This window comes from Topomyia yanbarensis, chromosome 2 (genome assembly GCF_030247195.1).
Source record: "Topomyia yanbarensis strain Yona2022 chromosome 2, ASM3024719v1, whole genome shotgun sequence".
NCBI lineage: Eukaryota > Metazoa > Arthropoda > Insecta > Diptera > Culicidae > Topomyia > Topomyia yanbarensis.
This window is the reverse complement of record NC_080671.1, coordinates 368,023,395-368,045,282: the sequence shown is the minus strand read 5'-3', so window position 1 is coordinate 368,045,282 and position 21,888 is coordinate 368,023,395. Positions and strand designations below refer to the sequence as shown.

At 37.1% G+C, this 21,888-nt stretch overlaps 1 protein-coding gene across 3 annotated transcripts in view; it reads left to right on the top strand.

Annotated features, from left to right (window-relative positions):
- Positions 1 to 21,888, top strand: part of LOC131684464 (fructose-bisphosphate aldolase) — a 110,278-nt gene that overhangs the window by 18,835 nt on the left and 69,555 nt on the right. For all 3 annotated transcript variants that reach the window (XM_058967372.1, XM_058967370.1, XM_058967371.1), the window contains exon 3: positions 5,764 to 6,007. In XM_058967372.1, the coding sequence (XP_058823355.1) occupies positions 5,764 to 6,007 (244 nt within the window). The remainder of the gene's footprint in view (positions 1 to 5,763; positions 6,008 to 21,888) is intronic.

Here is a 21,888-nt window from a genome sequence, read left to right as displayed (position 1 = left end):
ATTCTTTAACAAGTTAAATTTGATTCTGTCTGGCCCTGGGGCTTTATTGTTACATGACAAGAGAGCAAGTGAGAACTCCACCACCGAAAACGGTGTTTCGTTCGCGTTATCGTGAGGGGACGCGGCGCGGTACATCTGTGCCGGGGCGGAATCCGGACATACCTTCTTGGCATATCGAATCGTACTCCAAAGAGTGCTCATCGATGTTTCTCTCGTTAGTCCGTCGACGAACCGGCGCCAGTAGCTACGTTTTTTGGCTTTCATCAAACTCTTCATGCGCGTTTCCGCCCTCGCGTATTGTCGGTAGCTAGCTGGCAGCCCGTCGTCCCTGAAGGTTTTATACGCAGCGGCCTTCTCCGCGTACACGTCTGAGCACTCTTTGTCCCACCATGGATTGGGAGGACGCCCGCGTGAATTCGCGTCTGGTACGCGTTTAGTCTGAGCTTGAATCGCGGTATCGAGAATCAAGCCAGCCAGGAACCCGTCCTCTTCCTCCGGAGGAAGCTCTTGAGTGCACTCGATTTTGTCGGATATCGCAGACGCGTAGCTCTTCCAATCAATATTTCGTGTGAGGTCATACGAAACATTGATTGTATTCGGTGGCCCTGAACCGTTAGCAATATTAATTACGATTGGCAGATGGTCGCTGTCGTGGAGATCAGAGAATACCTTCCACATGCAATCTAACCGCATCGATGTCGAGCATAGGGACAGGTCTAAGGCGCTCGGACGCGCTGGAGGGGTAGGAATCCATGTCATTTCACCCGTATTCAAAATGGTCATATTAAAGTTGTCGCAAAGCTCATGGAGTAGGGTAGATCGATTATCGTCATGAAGGCAACCCCATGCCGTGCCGTGGGAGTTGAAGTCACCTAAAACTAGCCTCGGTGCGGGGAGGAGTTCCGCAATATCGCAAAGCCGTCGGTGGCTAACTGAGGCTCTAGGGGGATGTAGGTGGAAGCAATGCAATGGTCTTTGCCTTTAATTCTGGTTTGGCAAGCGACAACTTCAATGCCTGGTGTCGATGGGAGGTCGATTCGATTGAAAGAATAGCACTTTTTGATCACCAAAAGTACTTCTCCGTAAGAGTCTTCTCGATCCAAGCGAATAATATTAAAATCGTGAAAGTGTAGGGTTATTTCTGAAGTGAGCCATGTCTCGCCTAGGGCAAATGCTTTGCATTTCAAATTATTTAGTAAGATTTTAAACGAATCGATTTTCGGGATAATGCTTCTGCAATTCCACTGTAGAACAGTGATTAAATCCGTGACCTCGTTTGATGAATTAGCCATCGAAGGATACAATCGCTGAAAGGAGGGGCCATTTCGCAGTGAATGGCAACAAGAATGTTAAGGTATGTATATTTAAGGTAGGGTGGCTCTTTAAAAATTGGTTTTCTATTAACATCTTTTTATGTGTTAATTTCTCGCTAATACTTTGTTCTAGAGGTTTTTAGAACTTTTGTAAATACACATTTTTTCCGAGGCAATCAAGTTTCTATCTCTTTTGTTTGCATAGTTACAGGCGATTTTCAAAACAAAAATGGTTTTTTTCAAAGCAATATATCTTCCAACATTGCAAATGGATTTTCAATCTTTTAAATTCATTTGAAAGATCGGAACTTTTGTAGTTTTTGGTGAAAAAACTGCGGGAGCGTTATTTCTGTAAAATAAATAATTAATTTTTGAAAATGGTGTATTTTTCAACAAAAATCGTTCATAACTTTTCAAATAGACGAGATAATAACTTTGCTGCTTCAGCAAAAATATTCGCCATACAAAGTTCTAAAAGTGCTGCAAACAAACTATTTACGGTAAATCAATGTATGAAGTGACAAATGAGAAATAGTGATTTTAAGGGGTCACGTTTTCAACGTTCAATCTCTTATGGTAAAATCAACTGAGAAATAGTCATTGAATGTGATAATACCGAATGTCATGGCAATTCTATTGAATTTGTAAACGTTTTTGAAAGAACAATCTACCGTACATCTACATTATACAGTGGATTTACAGTAATGCTTGGGAGAAGAAATGTTCCTCCTTTTCTATTGCTTCTAGGCACAGCAGAAGATGTTCCCTCCTGGGGTTCATCACAGTCGCCTTCGTCAGTAGACAAGTTGGTATAGATGTTCGTAGAGACAGGTGGCGTAGCTATCTTAAGCATTTCTGCAAAAGATCGCTTAGAGCGTCCCTGAAGGAAACGCTTAAGATTCTCCTCGCGCTGTTTGTACGCGGGACATGAAGGAAGATTATGTGGGTTTCCTCCACAGAAGAGACACTTTTCGACATCTCTTCCACAGGAATCATCCGCATGATTCCCACCGCATTTCCCACAACGGGTTTTATTGCTACAATGGGAGGCTGTGTGTCCCAGTTGTTTGCAATTAGTACAGTTCATGACCCGCGGCAGAAATAGGCGAACAGGTAGACGAACCTTGTCAAAGAGGAGGTAGTTGGGTAGGGCAGAGCCGGCGAAGGTCACCCGATAAGAGTCTGAGTTGACGTATATTTTCTTGCCGTCAGCTGCGACTGATGATGAATGCAAACGTTTGCATTCCAGTATCTTCACTGGCTTAAGCATGGGGTCTTTGAAACAGCCAGTCCCATATTTTAGCAGGTCCTCGCAATTAAGACTCGTATCGGAAACGACCACACTGACTTCAACCCTGCTAGCTGGAATATACACCCTGTACTCCTTCGTAAAGGGCTCGTAGCCAGCAATATCGTTTGCCTGAGTTAAACTGTTAACAATAACCCGAAGCTAATCAGGGCGAATTTTCGATATTTCTGTCACGGCCGAATACCGATCCGTCAGAACTCGAGAAATCTGCAACAGATTCAAACACTTTTTATCTTTGGTCCGAAAGAAGATCACAAATGGCCCGGTGGCCGAGCTCGGATATACTTTGAGCCGGGGAGCCGATTTTGTTTCGACGTCCATCTCACCTTGAGATGAACCGCCGTCAGGGGAAGTCATTTTTGCACGGGCCTATTGCCCAGTGCACGTTAGTAAGAGAACCAAGCAGGGGAAAACGCAAACTAATACTTAACCTTTCGGAAGTCGCGCTAGTGCACTGGGTGCACGCTGCTCTGAAAATCTAGCGAAATCGTATTAGCGCACCAGCGGCTGCTCGTTCTGTGGGCCATTTGCGCGACTTCCGGAGGGTTAACTTGTGTATGTAACGGTATCTAGACGGCTTACTAGAAGAACGCTGCTTCACTGGTCACTAACTGGTTAACGGTATTCAGAAACCGTAACACAAAAGAAGGGAAAAAATACTGAAACCTCGACTAGGCGTAGAGTGTGCGAATAACCTTGAACGCGGATTAGCACTATTTGTCGCTATAGTGTGTACGGACCGACAACAAAAGACTTCTATCTCGACTGAGTGCTCGATAACGAATCGGATTAGGAACATTTGAACATTTGACTTATTCGTTGTGAGAACAATGAAAGGGATTTAATTTTTTTTTTAATTTAGGAAATGTTAGAAGATTGGAAGAATCAAAAAAATATTAAGATTTTACAACAACTTGGACGGCCAAATGTAGATGGTACGTCGATTGTCTTGTACGCAGCCCACGTGGGTTCAGTACCCACTTAGAGTCAGATATTTTTCTAATTTTTTTTTCTTGATCTATATGATTTAGAAGAATTTAAAAATTTAAAAAAACGAAAGAATTTAGAAAAAATTACAAAATTTCAAAAGATTTCGAAAAAACATTTAAAAAAATGGTGATAATAATCATAAAATTTAAGAAAAACTTTAAAGGAAAAAACACAAGAAATTAGAAGACTTTACAAGAGCTTCGAAATATTTGGAATAAATTTGAATTTAGCCGAATCAAGAACATTCTCGAATTTTTTTATATTTTTTGTTGGGTCCCTATACAAAATTTTAAATTGTCTGGTTATGGTTGGGAATCCCTCATTTTGTATAGAGCTTCGTATGGAATATGTGTCTCTTTATATGTTCATTTCCAGAGACCAAAGTTTGTCTTGAAGTACGCATCCTATTACGAGAAAGTACAGTTCAGGATCTCCCTTTGCCGAGGACAGTTCTGTGTTAGAATGTCTTGGAATTAAGATATATAGTTTGTTATAGTTTGATGGTTCGAATGAGAAGACAAAAATATATTTTTCTGTGTACATTCGCCACAACGAGAAAAATGTTATTGTAGTTTCAGCCTTTACTTTCACCTGCAAAATTAATCAACTGTTGTGAATAATTTAATTGAAACTATCAAATAAAAAACATGATTATTTTGAAGTCAACCATCTATTATTGATTCATACTTCACTCCGTACCAATATCAATATTTAGACGGATATGTCATACAACTGACCCGGATCTAGAAAACTTTCTAAGTTTGGGCCACCTACTGAGAGTAAAATTATTGAGAACCCTTTTCTGCGCGCAATAGCTGTGTTGTTCACAAGTTGGAAGTCAACCGAGTTGCCTTCTCTTGCGTAATTAGTCACGTTTATGTCTGGATCGGTACAACTTTCAATATGTTCGAAGTTCTTATTTGTTTCTTGCTCTTACGAGTCGCTGTCGTAAATCCGTGTTTGTCCGCATTTATTGTGCTGGTTGTTGATTTGGAGAAATTAGACTAATGGTTATTATTTCGTTGTCAGGACGGGAAGTTAGTTTCGATATACAAAGTTATTCATTGGCCAATTGATTTGCCGTAATGTGCCGTCTGGTTACAAAACTGGGGCATAGGAATCTGACCAGGGTAGGTGCACAGCGTTATTTACTAGCCGCAATTTAGCAACGCGAACACCGTTAGGAATGACCCCGAAATTTTTTCCTCAAGTAACGGATCCCACTTCTACGAATTTCACTTCTCCGTATTTTGACATTAATCTTTTAATATGTTCTAGTCTAATGCGCAGCATGCACCAGGATCTTTTTACCGTATGTATTTGATTTTATGTTACATGTTGTTCTTCGCAATGAAGTTTTCTACCTGGGCTAAACTTTTAAACATTATCTATACACAGTTTCTCACGTGATGTAACTGTATACATGTCTCTTCCTTGAGATTAAGATCAATTTTCTCTTTTAGTAACAAACCAACAGTAAATGACTGTATGTCAAAGAGTTTTTAATTTTTTTAAAGAATTTGTTAGGTACTAGGAGGGGGGTATAAAGAAATTTGTCACAATATGTTAACTTTTGCCCCCTCTCTTGTATATAGAATCATATTTCTAGTCTTAAGATAGCTGTAAAATTTTTCTCTTTTAAAAAAAATATTTCAACATTGTAACCTCCTAGTTTTAAAATATCCAAAATATAAAAACAAAAGAATTTGGCACCGCCAAGCTAACGCATTTGTGCCTATCAAATAAACGAAATGAATTTAAAAAAAAAACAATATGTTAAATGGAGGCAGGGGGAATCAATTTGCGGCAATTCTAGCCTTACGTAATTTACAAATGGTGACTTATTGTACAACAAACACGCCGATTTAATTTGTTACACCAAAAATTCTCAAAAGTCTCCAAATATATAGTATTTGGCCATAAGTTAAGAAAATGATTTGTCACGATTTATTACCCCTGCTTTTAAGCATAGTTTAATCCCCAACTAGAATCTGTCACATGTATCTTTTCACTGCCTATAATCGCAAGTCAGCTCTACTGTGGATAGGGACAAACATGCGATTATGGGCTACATGAAACGAAACGTAAAATTTAACTTAAAACAATTACCGTAAATCTCAACGCATCTACACATTCCACCATCACCCGCAGGACATCGGTGTCGAGAACAACGAGGACAACCGCCGCCAGTACCGTCAGCTGCTGTTCACAGCCGACGACCGCATTGCGGAGAACGTTTCCGGTGTCATCCTGTTCCACGAGACGCTGTACCAGAAGGCCGACGACGGTACCTCGTTGGCTGCCCTGCTGAAGAAGAAGGGCATCCTGGCCGGTATCAAAGTCGACAAGGGTGTCGTTGATCTGTACGGCTCGGAAGGCGAATGCACCACTCAGGGTAAGTGTAGCTCGTTTATGGTTCCTTTTCATTCTTGCATGTATAGGTGTACGCTCTTACTTGGCTCGAGGAGTAATTCTATGACGCAACACGGGCACAAGGATTCACTCTAATTAAGCAGAACTATCCTAAGGGTGGGCGGAAGCAAAGTTTAATTAGGTTACGTGAAATTTAATTCATCGAACGATGATGAAGGCGAGAGAAATGTTTTCCATCGGCCATCGTTGAGTCGCAACAGGTTCAAGCGAACAGGGTGTGGGTTGTGGAAGGACATGTCGCTCTTCGTTCTGTTTTCAATTTGTATCGCAAGCAGCGTCGAAGATGGATTTACCATTTTTTTCTCTAAACCAGGTCACCAGGATAGATTGTTGGGGAAAATGTTGGCAGTGCCTGGAGTTAATTAGAATGAACCGAGGTTACTGGGATCAGACTTCAAGAAATACCTACTATAACAAGGAAGCGGGAATTTTCCTTTGTTAAGTAGCAATTTGAAGCGGAGTTTTCTGTTCTTGAAAATATAATATCAATATTGAATGGGTATGCAATCTGTAGGAGTTATCGTGTTTCAGAACGTCTGGGTAAAAAAGATAAAATTCCCGTTACAATAAAATACAAATCGATTGAAAAATTGATACCAAAAAGGGGGTTTATTTTATTGCCTTCGCCTTTAGCAAGCAACCAGCACACACCAGGAAAAGCAAGATGCAATCAAGCTCAACGAAATGGATCTCGGACTATACGAATGATGTGAAATTGAAGTTTTAATCTTTTTATAAGACGAGTTATCTGTTGTGTCTGTGGCAGTCTCGCACTCCGTAAAAGCCAATTCCACAAAAAGCCATTTCGGCAGCACTTTAATTTCAAAGTTGGCGTGGAGAGACTGAGGGTTGATGCATGTACGTACGTACGTAAAAGTTGTGTGTACTGGAAAAAATAATTTAACAATTTTGATGCTACTGTACATTGACAAAAGGTGTCGTGTAGTTTGTTCAGCCCACCACTTTGCTCTCGGCTGTCACTGCTGTCGGTACTGTTGGGTCCGAGTGCTAGTAGAATGCCGAACGAGCAACTTTTCTCGCTATAAAAGAGGTTTTACATCGAGAAGCGACCCATAAAATGGGAATTCAATTTGCACAACTTTGCAATGGCTTTGTTAAGTGATTTCATGCCATAGTAGTTTTCCATTTTCATGTTAATGGAAAAACGTTTAAAATTGTGTTAAGCGTGCTACAGTCAAATTTATGAGGTGGAACATTTAAAATTGTGATATAGAACAATTTGCGTTAGACATTATGAATAACGATTCGATTGAAAATACGTCTTCCCGATCAGAAATACATAACAGAAATATTTCAAAACTATATCTCGCATTATTACTTGTTATAAATTTTTGTTATTTTAACTACTAACGAGACCTAATTTATAACACAATATGATACAAAAATTGTGTTCTGATATAATCTTGTTATTTCATTCTGATCGGGTTACGTCCCCAACCCCCATTTTATTAAAAATATTGAATTTCAAAATAATGGAACTCAGCCGCGTTCAAACCAAACTTGATGCGATTTTTTAGAAACAATCGTAAAATTTGTCTAGTTTTAGAAACCAAGAACTTTCCGGAAGGGACAGTTACGGATATATTGTTGGGAGTACTGAGGTCCTTTCCGAAAAACAAAGAACATTCATACCGGTTTTCAAATCCGTCTTGCGACACATAACACTTTAAGATTTTGTAAAACAAATGCATTGGTTTTTGATCGAAATGACCACAGGGTACTCAAGAAACCTGGTTCCCCTGGAAACGAGGACACTTTTCAACCGGTTATAAAACCCGTCTTGCGGCCTGTCATACTTCATCATTTTGCAAAACAAGTTCACCGGATGACATTTTGAGGATTTTTTGGTTGATTTCGCCACACACCAGGATATTCTGGGAGCCTGGTTCCTCCGGCAAAGAGGCTACTTTCCAACTGGTTATAAAACCCACCTTTTGACATGTCAAACTCCATGATTTTACAAAACAATCGCACTGGAGGACATTTTGAGGGTTTTTTGGCCGAATTAGCCACATCCCAGGGTATTCTGGGAACCTGGTTCGAAAGGATATTGAAATGCCAAGCTTCTCTGGTACAAACTGAAAATATTATATTGATAGCGAACAAAATCAATCTTCACAAACAGTTTTATATCGTCGCCACCGACTGTATATTGAAATTAACCAGCCGACTAAAATAAAAGTTCCTGTAAAACGAGAAAATACAATTTCGATTGACTTTAAACAAATTCGCCTTTGACCTACAGTACATGACGTTGAACTATTACTAAAACAGAAAACGGATCTTAATCTCAAGCAAGTGATACACATACACTTACATCACGTAAGAAACTGTGTAAAGATAACTTTTAAAATATTAACCCAGGCAGAAAACTTCATTGCGAAGAACAACATGCAACACAGCGTCGATTATGACAACGTTTAAACCAAGATCATGTATATATGGATGACAATAAAATTGAAGTGCGCCTACACGATCTAGTGCCGTAAATTAGACCAGAAACATTAAAATATTTATGTCGAAATACGGAGAAGAGAAATCCGATACAAACGATACCGGAAGAAAATTGTTCAGTGGCATTTCCAACGGCGTCATGTTGTTAAAATGTTGGTAAATAACGCTGTACACCTTCACTGGTCAGATTTCTACATGCCAGGTCTGTAACCAGACGGCACATTACGGAATTTGATGGTCGCTAAGAAAAATTAACCTACTACAATCAATACAAAAAACAGCCTTCAACAGTTGATTTTTAACATTTGATAAAACATCCCTGTACTCACAACGAAATAACGGTTTGTCCAGTATCTCCAAACCAATAACCAGCACAATAAGTGCCGATAAAGATGGATGAACAACAGCTACCCTTATGATCAAGAAACAAATAAGAGCTTCTGACTTCGAACATCATTAAAGCTGTTCCGATGAAGACATGGACGTAAACGATAACACGAGAGAAGGCAACTTGGCAAACTCCCAAGTTATAACACAGACCGACCCAAAAAAAGTACTCAACACGACACAGCAAGCTGCATCCACAAGACCTTTCTGTTCGCAGTAACTTTGTTTTATTCTTTAATTGTTACATAATGTAAAACATAAAAGCTTCACGGCTCAGTTATGCTAATGCATTGAGTCGAGTCAAATATAACAAAAATATAAATAAAAATCGATGTTAAAGCATGGGGTCCGCAACGACCAAGAGTGATTTTGGAGGGGTCCATGATACGATAAAGTTTGAGAAGCGCTGATTTAGATCATATATATGGACGAAGGGATTATCGGCTACAAGATCTGATACCATTTAAATAGACGGTGGTTATTAAGAGATTCATGTAGCATTTGGATGAAATGGAATCCACCACAAAGAACACATATAGGTATATAAACTAGTGTTTTCTTGGTGAGAATCTGGGTCTATCGACCCATTTCTTCTTTCCTGGCCCTGTAAAAACATAATACGATAGTACTGATAGTACACAGAGAATTCATTACACATCCGCAGTCTTCAATTCCATTACCTGAACCACAAACAATTTCCAACGGAAAAAACTGCGTCAAGTACCTCATAATCAAGAGCCAGCACCATCATCGAGTAAGCTCATACTCGTAGCCCGTAAAGGCAAAAAACAAGAGAGAAATCAGAGGTTTACGATCATGAAGGAAATGAACCACCCTCAAAACGCAGTTACCTAGAAATAATATTTCCCCTCCTCGAAAACAAGTCGCAGCCCGCAATGGTTAGTAGCTCGCACAAGAACTACCAGGTAACCATCAATATTCGTTGAATAACAAACTCAGATATTATGCTAGATATTGAGCAGAATAAAGTTTTTCAATTGGGAACAATTTCAAGTGCAAGCTAAAAAATATTTCAGTTTTCTGTGAAAGCTATAGCCGAGAACACAGTTTTTGTTTTCGTATCATTTTAGCTCAATAGTATTTTTATCAACGCTCGATTTCATTTTTATACGAGGCATGCATTCTGTATTAAAACACTGTTAATACGGCAAAGCATGACGTTACATTTTAACAGTCGTACAATAAAACAACAAAACGTAAACAAACAGAGTAAACAGAGCAAAAAATGTTAACACAACGCCTTATCTGAGATATGAGTTCTTTTACCCGCGAATTAAATACGTTAGTATATTACTAATTATTCTGATATGAAGACAGTAGCAATAGGATTAACAGCCGTGATTTTGTTCTTTCTTTCTATCGGATGTCAATTGCTGTGAAGTCACGTATAAGTCAATCTTTCATTATTATCTTAATTTAGCATTTTAGTCGCTTTCTATGGCTTCCAATTGATGTTCAAATAATTTTGAAAACAACGTGATAGCGAACAGACATCGAAAGGTAATCACAGAGGGCGCCCAAAATGTAGTGACTGGTTGGATTTACAAATTAATACATTGGGACGTTTCGATTGCATGTCTTCAATATGCAGAAATCTTTCATGCTTTTTTTGTTCGTGGTGGAAAGATGATCACGCATCACGAAGAAAAGAAAGGAAATAAAGAATTTTTTGGTGATATCCAACGGGGAAAACTGATCGAAATGGTGATTGAAGCGAAAGAAATTATGTGAAAAAAAATTCCCCCAGAGGCGAGATTCGAACCCGCTACCTTCGAGACTCCGGCCCGATGTTATTCGTGGGATATGGTGACGTCCTAGAAAGAACATATGATTTTCGTATATGTTATGGATGGATAGGGTTAGCGCATCGGTTCGGAGTCTCGAAGGTTGCGCGTTCGAATCTCGCCTCTGGGTGGATTTTTTTTCACATTATTGCTTCCGCTTCACTCACCATTTCGATCAGTTTTCCCCGTTGGATACCACCAAAAAATCTTAAATATTGTATAGGCACTTATGTCAAATCACCATTTAAAGGAATTATTAGTGTAAGGAAATAAAATCAATCGTTTGGAATCTTCGCAAGATCACCTCTGCTATCTTTTCTCTAGGAGTGTTTCGGAATTGCGCTCTGATCCTTTCTTTTCGGTTTGAATAAAACAACACCTCTTCTAATCTTAATGGTGATTGTGGAAAAACATCAGGATTATCAAACTACTAAGCAGACAGATTAGTGTCAATATATTTGTTTAGCGAATTGATAAATTGACTTAGAAAGTGTAACTGAAATCATCATAACAAATCTAACTACCAGAAGGAACTAGAAAATTGGCCATACAAACTGATGCTGATAAATTTTTTGCGAAAGTTTTACAGGATTCGAATGAATGCAGTAATTTAAAATTAGAGTAATCTAATAGAAAACCTCTTCGGCAAAGGGGATGTAAGTGTGATATGGTCTAGTTATTTTGATGGTGTTCTCAATAAAATCAGTCTGCGAAATTTTTCGTTTGTAAGTTTAATGATATAAAAAGTATCAATTAAAAAAAGGATTTGTAAAAGAATCTCAATATTTAAAAGGACAAACGACACTTATTCTCACCTGTCTGATAATATTACCGAACATATTGTGTTAAAAACTTGATTTCGCAGACAAATGCAAATTCCGAACGTACAGAATAATTGATCGCTAAGAATCCTTCCTGGCAGGAGCTCGAACATATGACAATTTATTAGTCATCCCCTTATACTCTGAGCCGCCAGATCGGGTCCAGTCTTAAATATAGTGTCATTTAAATATAAAATATAAAATTGAGCACATGCTCGTGATGTCACAGTGCTGGTAATAGTTGAAGGATACCAGATCGAGGAAATAGAAGTTGAACTGTCTCTCCGCAACTACAAATCACTTGTTCTGATCTGATCTGACATCTGAGAATTAAAGTAAATTTTAACATTATCCTTGTTCTCTGGATATTTTGCTACTCATTTCGCTTTAGCCCCTTCTACACATTGGCAACGTGTAGTCTAGAATTGTCATATTCAGTTAGCCTTAACATACTTTCTCTTAAAATATTCATTGTTGTAACAAGAGTAAATTGTATCTTGTAAATAAATAATCAAATTTAACGTCAACAATTCGTTGATGTACTATTGCTTTTTTTGGAGAGAACACGTTTTTTGGATTTTTAGTTTCTGTTTCCAAAATCCCATTCAGTGTCTATTTCAAGTCATCAGAATTAATACATTTATGCAATAATTGTTTAAGTCCCTTCCGAAGCAAAATCCTGGCTATGGGCCTGAAATAAGTTTTTTGAGAATTATAATTATAGCCAACTAGCTAATAACCATCGCGCGTTGCTGCGCCTTTCAACGAAATAAGAGGAAAACATATTTTTTCCGAAGCGCCATCTTATTTTTTATTAACCCTCCGGAAGTCGCGTAAATAGCTCACTGAACGAGCACCCTAAGACGATTTCGCTAGATTTTCAAAGCAGCGTGCACTTAGTGCACTAGTGCGACTGCCGGATGGTTAAGAGAACAAAATAATGGGATAAACCAAAAGAGCACAAGATCTATTTTTTAAGTATAGCTTTTTACATTAAATCAAAATGTTGTGGGTACATTAATATATTCAAATATTGTTTGTAATTGTAATTTGTACATTCAAAAGAATTGCACTACCCTACTGCATCTTGGGGGTAACTCACATCTTTCTAGTTGTCCTTAACGTCTATATCATCATCGCTGGCATTGTTTTGCTGCTCGCAATTGATATCCTTTGCAATTATGGCTAACGAGTGTAAACCTACCATCATTGATATGAGCTTCCTCGCTGATAATACTGGCTTTTGATTTGGGGGTGCTGTACGCTGCTTTTACAGTTGTCATTATGACCTGAACAGTAGCTGCATTCGGTTCTCATAGTTTTCATGATAAAAAGAGAACATTCTCCCTTTGCCGTGGCACATGCTGGTTGACTTGAGTGATTCGTAGTGACTCTGTCTAAGTTAGAATTCCTACCAGCAGAAGACAAAAGATTAGTTCGTAAGATTTGAAGTCTGTTTTCCAATGACTGTGCCACTTCTAGTTGTCCGATCTGTACATTTCACATGCTTGCTCTTATTGGAATACCATGGTTCTAAATTTTCATAAGTTTCTCTTCTTAGTAATGTCTTGTTAATTGAATATCGCTAAAAGGAAAAAAAAAAGCAAAATGTGCCTATTATTAGTTGAAAAAAATGTGAAAAAATAACAATAAATTTTGCAGCCGCTTGTGATTCAGGTATTTTTTGAATTTGGATGGATCTTCAGCGCAAGGTTGCTGTTAGATTACACCAATGGCACGTTAGAATATATCCTTGATGGGTGTTTAAATTGGTCCTTGAAATTCAGATCCGTTTGTTTTACATTGTTTAGTTAGATAGGAAGGATAAGTTTTTTTCTACCCGCATCTTCCTCACAAAACGCCGTTGAGAAGAAGTTTCTCCAAGTATCAGGGTAACGGAGTCCACTTGTGCTATTGCGACACGTATTTTTCATTGAACTTGAAAGAAGTACGCGGTGTCAGATCAGGTATTTATACCTTTATTTTGTCTTTTTATATGCTCGGGAATCTTGATTCCAACTCTGTTAGAATTACGAGTTTAAAGTCAAAACGTGTTGAATGGTATCAGTACTGAATGGCATATGTGATGAAATTGAATATAAACGACTTCCATTTTCGTATAGCACAAAATTGTAATACAACAACTGCGGGATTGGGGCGTCGCAGTGCATTGGAAAAAATTATTTGCTGCAAATTTTCAACCGATTTTGATAACAAAAAGGTCGTTGGATGCGGAATTGAATGTTCTCTCTATTATTTTTATTAAAACAAGGACGCTTCGCTAGAAAAATATTAAGCAATTCACTTAATTTTCATGAAAAAATCGCAAAATAATGGTTACTTTCTTTTGTTGTTCCAGAATAGCATAGTATTTAATAAAGTAACCTAATACGGAATCCCTCTGGAAAGCTCATCATTTCTTCTTTTTGTAACACCAAAAAATTGAAAATTGGTTGAAAAACGACCAGGTAAAAAAATTGGTAATAAATTGATAAAACGTGGTTTTGTATTGTATTTCACCAGACCTACAACCTTTATCAGATCACTTGAAAATTACAGTAAGTTTTTTTTTCATCTTGTAGCACCATGTAATCGATTCCCACGAACTATATTTTTTGCAAAATTATGATAGCTCAATAGTATGTTTGGAGGAATTTAAATACATGATGTGGGTCATCTCTCGTCTCTAGAGGGCTCGAAGTCTAACGTTTCACCGGAAAGAAATAGAAATTAGATGCCTTCTACAAAGTGGTAGAACGGGCATTTTGCAGCAATTTTTTTACACGTCTTCATTATATCTCTTTTCATTTAAAAGTTAGTTTTGGCTATGCGGAGAAATTTAGGACTATAATTTTTTAGTTAAGAATTGACTCATATCTTATTCTACAATTTTTCCAAATGGGTACGGGCATAGCGTGGTTGGTAAATCGATTGCCTTGTACGTAGATCACCTGGGTTCGATTCTCAACCCCGCACATAGGGTTAGAGATTTTTCCATAACAGATTTCTCTAACCCGAAAAGAGGCGAGTGATCCTAATGTATTAAAACCTCTATAATCAAAATAAAAAAATTAAAAAAAAAATTCTTACAACTATATTTTTCAGCTAAACCCACCCATGATCTCGCAAAAAAATAACGTTCACGTGAATCGACTACTGGTTTATCACTATGTGCTGCTAGGCCCCATACAAAACTGACTCAGACACCATTTCACTAAAAGTTTAATAACCTCTCCCGAAGAAATTGAATTGATTTGCAGTCTTCGGCAAAGTTGTAGGCAATATAATCATCTTTGTTATTTTTACTTCTAGTGGTCAACTTATGTATACAATGCCACCTAGCGGTGAAAATGCGCGCTAGTGGAGTTTCTATATGTAAATTGTCGAAAAATCCCAGATAAACTTCAAAATTATTGGTCCGGTAGCTAGTCCGATTTGCTTTAAATTTGAAAAAGCCACTTCTGGTGGAACTACGAATCGAATCAGAGATGGCACGATTGAATTTTAAGGAATTTCGTTTTTTGTTCTGGGCCGTCTATTGGTCATGTTTTATGGTCGGTCGTTTTCTTATTCCTCGAGGTGAATGACTCCCAGGTTTTGTCAATTTTGAACGCATCGTAGCTAGAAATGTTACTTTGAAATTAGCATTTTCAAAGCTTCACAACCATCGCAAAAAACGCATCGTTCAAATCTGATTGCTTTCGCAATCGCAAAAAAGCAAACACTTACCCCGCCATCCTCGCATCATAATCCAATGCATCTATCAATTTACATCACATCAACATTACTATCGGTCGCAATTATAACACCATAGATAAACGCCGTCATCCTCCGCACGCAATCGAGCACACGCCCACCCATATCGCTTGATTCTGTTTATCACGATAGGATCGAATGTTGCCTGTTGGCAAAGCGGTTGATAATAATAATAGTCATATTTTATGCCACTCGTTGAACTCGTTGTTGTTACCGTTATTGTGTGCGGTAAGTGTGTTGGTTTTGCACTGCATCACACGAACACCAAACCCTACCGGGACCTAGACGCGCATTAATGATATCGTAATCAAGGGTACACGTGCGTGCGATATGGGAATTCGAGGATAGGGTAGCATTGGGAATAGGGTAGAAGTATCATTCTTCGCCCCCTCCCTAATTTTCGCCCCCCTTGCAAAACAATTACAAATAATTCTATCTGCTTTACGATCTGGACCTCCGCTTGCGACTATTACTGAAAAACAAACCAAGTCGAATAGAATGTGAAAACTGCCCTATTTTAAACAAAAATATTTCATAACGTATTTTTAATCGTGAATAAAGTAGTACCTGTAGAGCACTTATTTTCCTGAAAACAAAAAATGGTGATAATTTTTTATCGTGGGGAAAGTTATATAAATGTTGTGAGTAAGCGTTTGAATATTCAATAGTAATGTTTTTCAGCATTGCAGGAATACATGTCAACGCACATCCGCGATTATTACCTTTATTCAATTAAGTTTGAACAATTTTAAAACGTGGCGAAAATTAACGCAAGATGAAACTCAATTCTAATCTTCGCCCCTGGCGAAATCCCATATAGCGTTCTTTTCTTCGTATGGGTTTCTATCTTCGCCCCGTTCCACAGTGGTCCCAAAGTAGACTATTGATTTTAGCTAAGTGATGTCTTTAAGGAAATTTCTTGAAATAAAACGCTCTTTCTTTCAATCACATCGGATCGTTGACTAATAGTGAGTTACGAAATTTATTTTCTTCAACAATTCAGATAGAAAAATACTCACTTCAATTAAGTTGTACAAAAACTTACCAAGAAGATTTCTTTCGGAAACTCTTGGTTTTCGAGATACAGGGCGTTGTTTGTGAAAGGCCCCTCAAAAACAGTTTTTTTTTATCATAACTTCGATTATGGAGCTTCAAGCGATTTCTGATGTTCTAGAAAGTAATATAGACGGCTAAAATAGACAATTTTCTAAAATACCATAACCTGTTTTCGCTTCGCTTTTCGCTATTTACAGAGCTATTCACTATTTCTAAGGTCAACATCTCTAAACCAAGTAAAAACGGATAAACTACTTGGTAACTAAACGAAAGTACCTTTTTTATATACTGGAAAAATAAGAGCGCCCCAAGACTGTTCTCTACCTATTCAGTTGCAGTGAAGATAATCAGATTCTGCAATCTATCTTTGAATCCAGCGCAGTTATTTTCGATTTCTAAAATATGTTATTAACAATTCAATTAAATTATATCAATAATAATTAGAAAACCTTTTACAAACGTAATGTTTGGTGTTTTACGAATGCGATTCTAAACAGCACCGAGCAGGTTTCTAGGCTCTCTCTGTAAGGAAGACAAAACCTATCAAAATACAACCTCTCCTTACATTTTTTTAATAGTTTAAAGAGAAAAAAGCCAAAAATTAATTCGTTTGGAAAGCCTTATTGAAAACATATACAACGGAGTTTCTGTCTGTGATTAAGGGGTTTTATATATTAAGGTGCAGGACAAAAGGGAAAAAATTTGAAATTTTATGAAGGTATATAGCCATATTTATATCAAATACTTATTATACGTTTAGCGTAGTACAATGTCTAATTTGCAAAACCCACTTGTGAACATGATTAAATATTAATAGGGTGGATGCTCCTATAGTTGAGGTGTACCAATAGTTTCAGTAGTGGGTTATACGCCTAGCTAAGGTACCAACCATCAACAAATATTTTTTTATCGATTCATCGCACTAAAATTATGCAACAATAAAACTGTTATCCTTGAAATTTGCTCAAAAAACTGTTGAAAAAAAAATGTTCTTTGAATTTTAAATAGGTGCTACCCTGCACCTATAGTTGATATAGTGTACCTATAGCTGCAAGTCCCATAAGAAATCAATGGGATTTGCAACAATAGGACCAGAAATTAGCGATTGCACCACTATTAGTACATCTTTATATTTTTCCTATGAAGTAGGAATTGAAAGCTTTCGTTTAATGCATTAACATTGCCCATAGGTCTATTCATTGATTTTTAGCAGAAGTTTTCCTTACATCCACCCTAATTGTCGAAGTTATAACCATTTCCACAAAAGCGCGTTTTTCTCTAAGAGATTTACCGTGACTACGATTGCTGTATAACAGCTCAATTGAAAACATAAAAACAAAAATAATCATGGTGTCCTTGAACTATACATTGTAATTTTTTTATTTTTGCGAACGGGTACGATTTTTCCAAAATATCCACTATTTTTCTATTATCACTGAGAATTTTTTTTAAGAAATTCATAACATTGATATGAAAACTTTGACAAAAAATGGAATCATTCAAGGACACGACAGTTAAATTATAAACAATTAAAAAAAGAAATTTGACATCGGTTGAAAACATTTTCGGCAGTCGTAGTCACAGCAAAGACGTTTTTGGAAAAACATGATTTCGAGATAATCACGTGCAAAGTTTCTAGTATATACCCGGGACCTCATTAGGGAATAGTGAATACGCTATAATGTTGGTTCTACTGCTTGGATATTTATAATAATTTGGGTAAACATTCTTAAGAACTTTATACTGCCGCTCTACGTATAATTGTCTCATGTGTATTGGGAATTCCATTGCACATGGAGTATGTTGGCGTATAATGATAAGAACGATAAAAGAATAGTTATTGTTTCGATTTTTGGATGTACACATATATCCTTTTAATTTAAGTCAGCATCTGTAGTCATTTTGGGCATATTCGAAATATTTGAACGAAATTGAAATTGTTGCTCCAAGTCAACTACCAAAAAATATATCTGTTTCATTCATGATTTACATAAAGAATATCAGTTGATAATTCCAAAATGATTTTTAAAACATATGCTTGACATATTAATTTATGTATCCATTGCATCTGCTGCAAAACCGGAAGCAAATAAATTTTTAATCCTGTGCAAATACGAAAATGTAGTGAGAAGCCTTGGGGTGTCTTGATTTTTCTAGCATTTAGAGTATTTTTCTAGTAGTGCCATTTAGTTAACGAATGGTTTGTTCGTTTTTGCACGTTGCTATTCTCGTTCGTTGGCGCGTACATCGCCTTCCTTGTTCGCGCGAAATATCGAGAACACTCTTATGGCATATTCGTTTTTGACAGTGCACTACACCGGTGTAGTCGGTGCTACACTCATTCAAACTTGGGTGTAATCAGTCTATCTCTTTCTTTGCACTACACCATTGTAGCACCAAGAAAAAAACGAAAACGCCATTAGTAGTCCATGCTCTTCGTGCATCCACACTCGCGTGTGCTCTTCAACGCATTTCTCGCTTGCGAGATAACAAAGCACACGAGACTTTGCAAGAAAAGCTTCCTGGATATGCCCTACATACTAGATGAAAGCTTGGGTTTCTCGCGAGCATTCCCGCTCGAGATTTTACTTAACCCGGGCGCGAACGATAAAGAGCGCTAGGCATGCTATTCGTACACGCTCGCGAACGAACGGACTTGGAGTGCTTCTCGCTCGTTTCGCAACACAACATAACAAGACTATAAATACAAGAGCTTGTAAGTTAACGTATTATTTGTTTAATAGTTAGTTTTTGAAAATATAATCAGGATTTGTCTAATCTTTTCTCGATTACCAATTCTGTGATATTGTAGCATGATAAAAGTCGTGAAATTGTGCGTGGGCGCACGGGGGCGAAAGAATAGAGCAAGAGGGTGGCGAAGATTAAATTTAGGGGGACGAAAATTGAAACACGTCTTGATTTAGAATTATGTTATTTTTTCGTTAATTTATTGTTTTAAATCACTTTTATTCAGTATTATTGGATATTATATGATACGTGATGAGAATGATAAAATAAAATTAGCTAGAGCAATTCAAAATTGTTGAAATTCAAAGTTTTTCCGCAAACAAATGCTTTAGGGGGGCGAATTATAGTACATTTACCCTACTGTATTATTTATATTATGGAATTTATTTATTTTCAATTTTTATTTAACGACATAATTTACTACCTTTACGGTATATTTTTATTTTATTCCATGAGTACAACCGAAACTAATTTTCATGCACATAGTATGATTCTGAATAATTTTTTGCATCAAAACTCCCGTATCATTTAGGAGAGTTTGGGGAGAGATGAACCGCTTTTTTGTTAATTTTTATATGTATTAGATCTTTTGCGATAAAATATTACATATGCATGAATATGAAAGAACAAACATTGCTTTGTTATATGCAATACCATTGGTAAACAAAAGTAACGTGTTATCAAAATTATACGTATTTTTGTAAAGTATGTCAATTGGCTCAAGTATCTCCACGGGTGGGGATACTCTTTGAGGATATTTGAACCATTATCCAGACTATCATAAAAACACATAGAACCATACGAAAAAAGCTCGTTAATTCAGTCTTTGCGCAAAAAAAATCATGTTTATGTTTGTAGTATAAAATCCACATCACAAATGATTTGTTTTTGTTTTTAGTATTTTTGTGTTCTTCCCTTTCTCCCATCGTGTTTTTCTTTGATCAATTTTATTTATGGTGAGTCGGTGGTAATGTAACGTAGTCTCTAAAAGGAGTATCTACACTGCTTAATCCAAATCTTATTCCTAAACAATGACAAAGATAAGCAGTCAATTCTGTCTGTTGTTGTCCGAAAACAGCTTCCAATTACTCTTCTCGTCCTTTTTATGCTTCTGACGAAACGACTTAAAGTAGGGTACAAAATATATTGTGTATTTTACGTGCTCGACGAACTCTATGTCTCTTTTCAAAATTGTAAACTAGCGCAGACTTCATAGTTACACTCATAGTCAAGCCTGTTCGCGTTTAGCGTTTATTTGGACAACCCTCTACAAAAAAAAAATACAAAAATCCGAACTTAAAAGTGGTTCATGTATCCCCACATGCGATAAGTAAATTTGAATTAATATTAAGCTGGCAGGAAATATTTACCTTTGCAAAATTTCTTCATATAAATAACATATTTTGCACCTACTTACAATAACGAAAAGCTTTATGATGTTTAGTCGCACAGAAGGGACACAATAAACTTTTGCCAAAAAAAAACGCGAGTCTCAATTGAGGCAACTTTTAAATTGTAGACTTTTGACTATCTGTAAAAGCGAAAACAAACACAAGACGCTATCGCAAATTCGTGTGAGGTTACCTTAGCGACATAGCTACCAAAACGCATAAGGTTTGCACTAAAATTGGTAAAATGCTACTTAATATCCTTAGTGGTTCGCCTATCCCCATGGTTCATCTATCCCCACTCTCCCCTACTCGGTCCAAGTACGCATAATATTACAAAGCAGAGAAATAAAGCAAAAATTTTAAAATTTTGAAAATCACGAGTGGAATGAAGCTATTTACGCTTTCCAACTTTGAAATTAGTTAGTGGACTATAAACCTCAAAACATCTTTCTTGAATATTTAAAAAAAATATCAAATATGGGTGATCAGTAGCGCAATACCGGCTCTCGCCAGAAAGGGTCGGTGCTAGGAGCTCTAGAAGTAGGTGACCGTAAAGTGTTATTCATGTATTTATGAACTGCTTCACGAATTTTAGTAAGAGTCGCGATTTACCATTCGTGCTCGAGAAATATTTCACAAGTTCATCAAATATTATTTATGTATTCGTGTTTATGATTCCCAGTACATGATTTACGATTTTGCGTGCTTGTGAAATTTAAAACATACGCCGAATTATTTTTAATTTCTTGCAACATGGTAATGCAATTTTCACATTAACTATTTTACAAAACTTTGAGTACTGTTCGTGCAATCATGTTTGTTCCATGCACTTTTTAATCAAATGTTCAGCTGCTAGCGACCAGTAATAGGTACGAGCAGTTGATTTAAGAAAATTATTAGGACTTCGAGCATCGTTATTATTTGATAAGGTTCAGTGTGATGTCCGGACAGAAATCGAAAACCGCGCTGAGTACCATAAATCGTGTTTTTGATACAGTTCGCAGAACAAAATACCGCGAATCAGTCAGTCTTTTATGATACAGTTTATGTTGTTACGCTACTCTCAATTAAAAGTGATGGTAACCAAAAAATAACAGATCGCGATAAGCAGAAGAGAAATTATGAATACCATGATAAAACTGCTCATATAAACATGAGTCACATTACTACACGTGTCAAATTCGAAACTTAGCTCTAGGACAGAAACTACGAAAATCGTGAATAAAATCCTGAAATCATGAACATAAATCACACAACTCGTGGCAAAAATATCAAAAATCGTTACTAAGATCCTGAAATCATAAACGTAGACATAAATCTACTCGTTAATGAATTATCACGACAACGTGAATAGAAGTTATGAAAATCATAACAAAGTTCCTAAAATCGTGAACACGAATCACA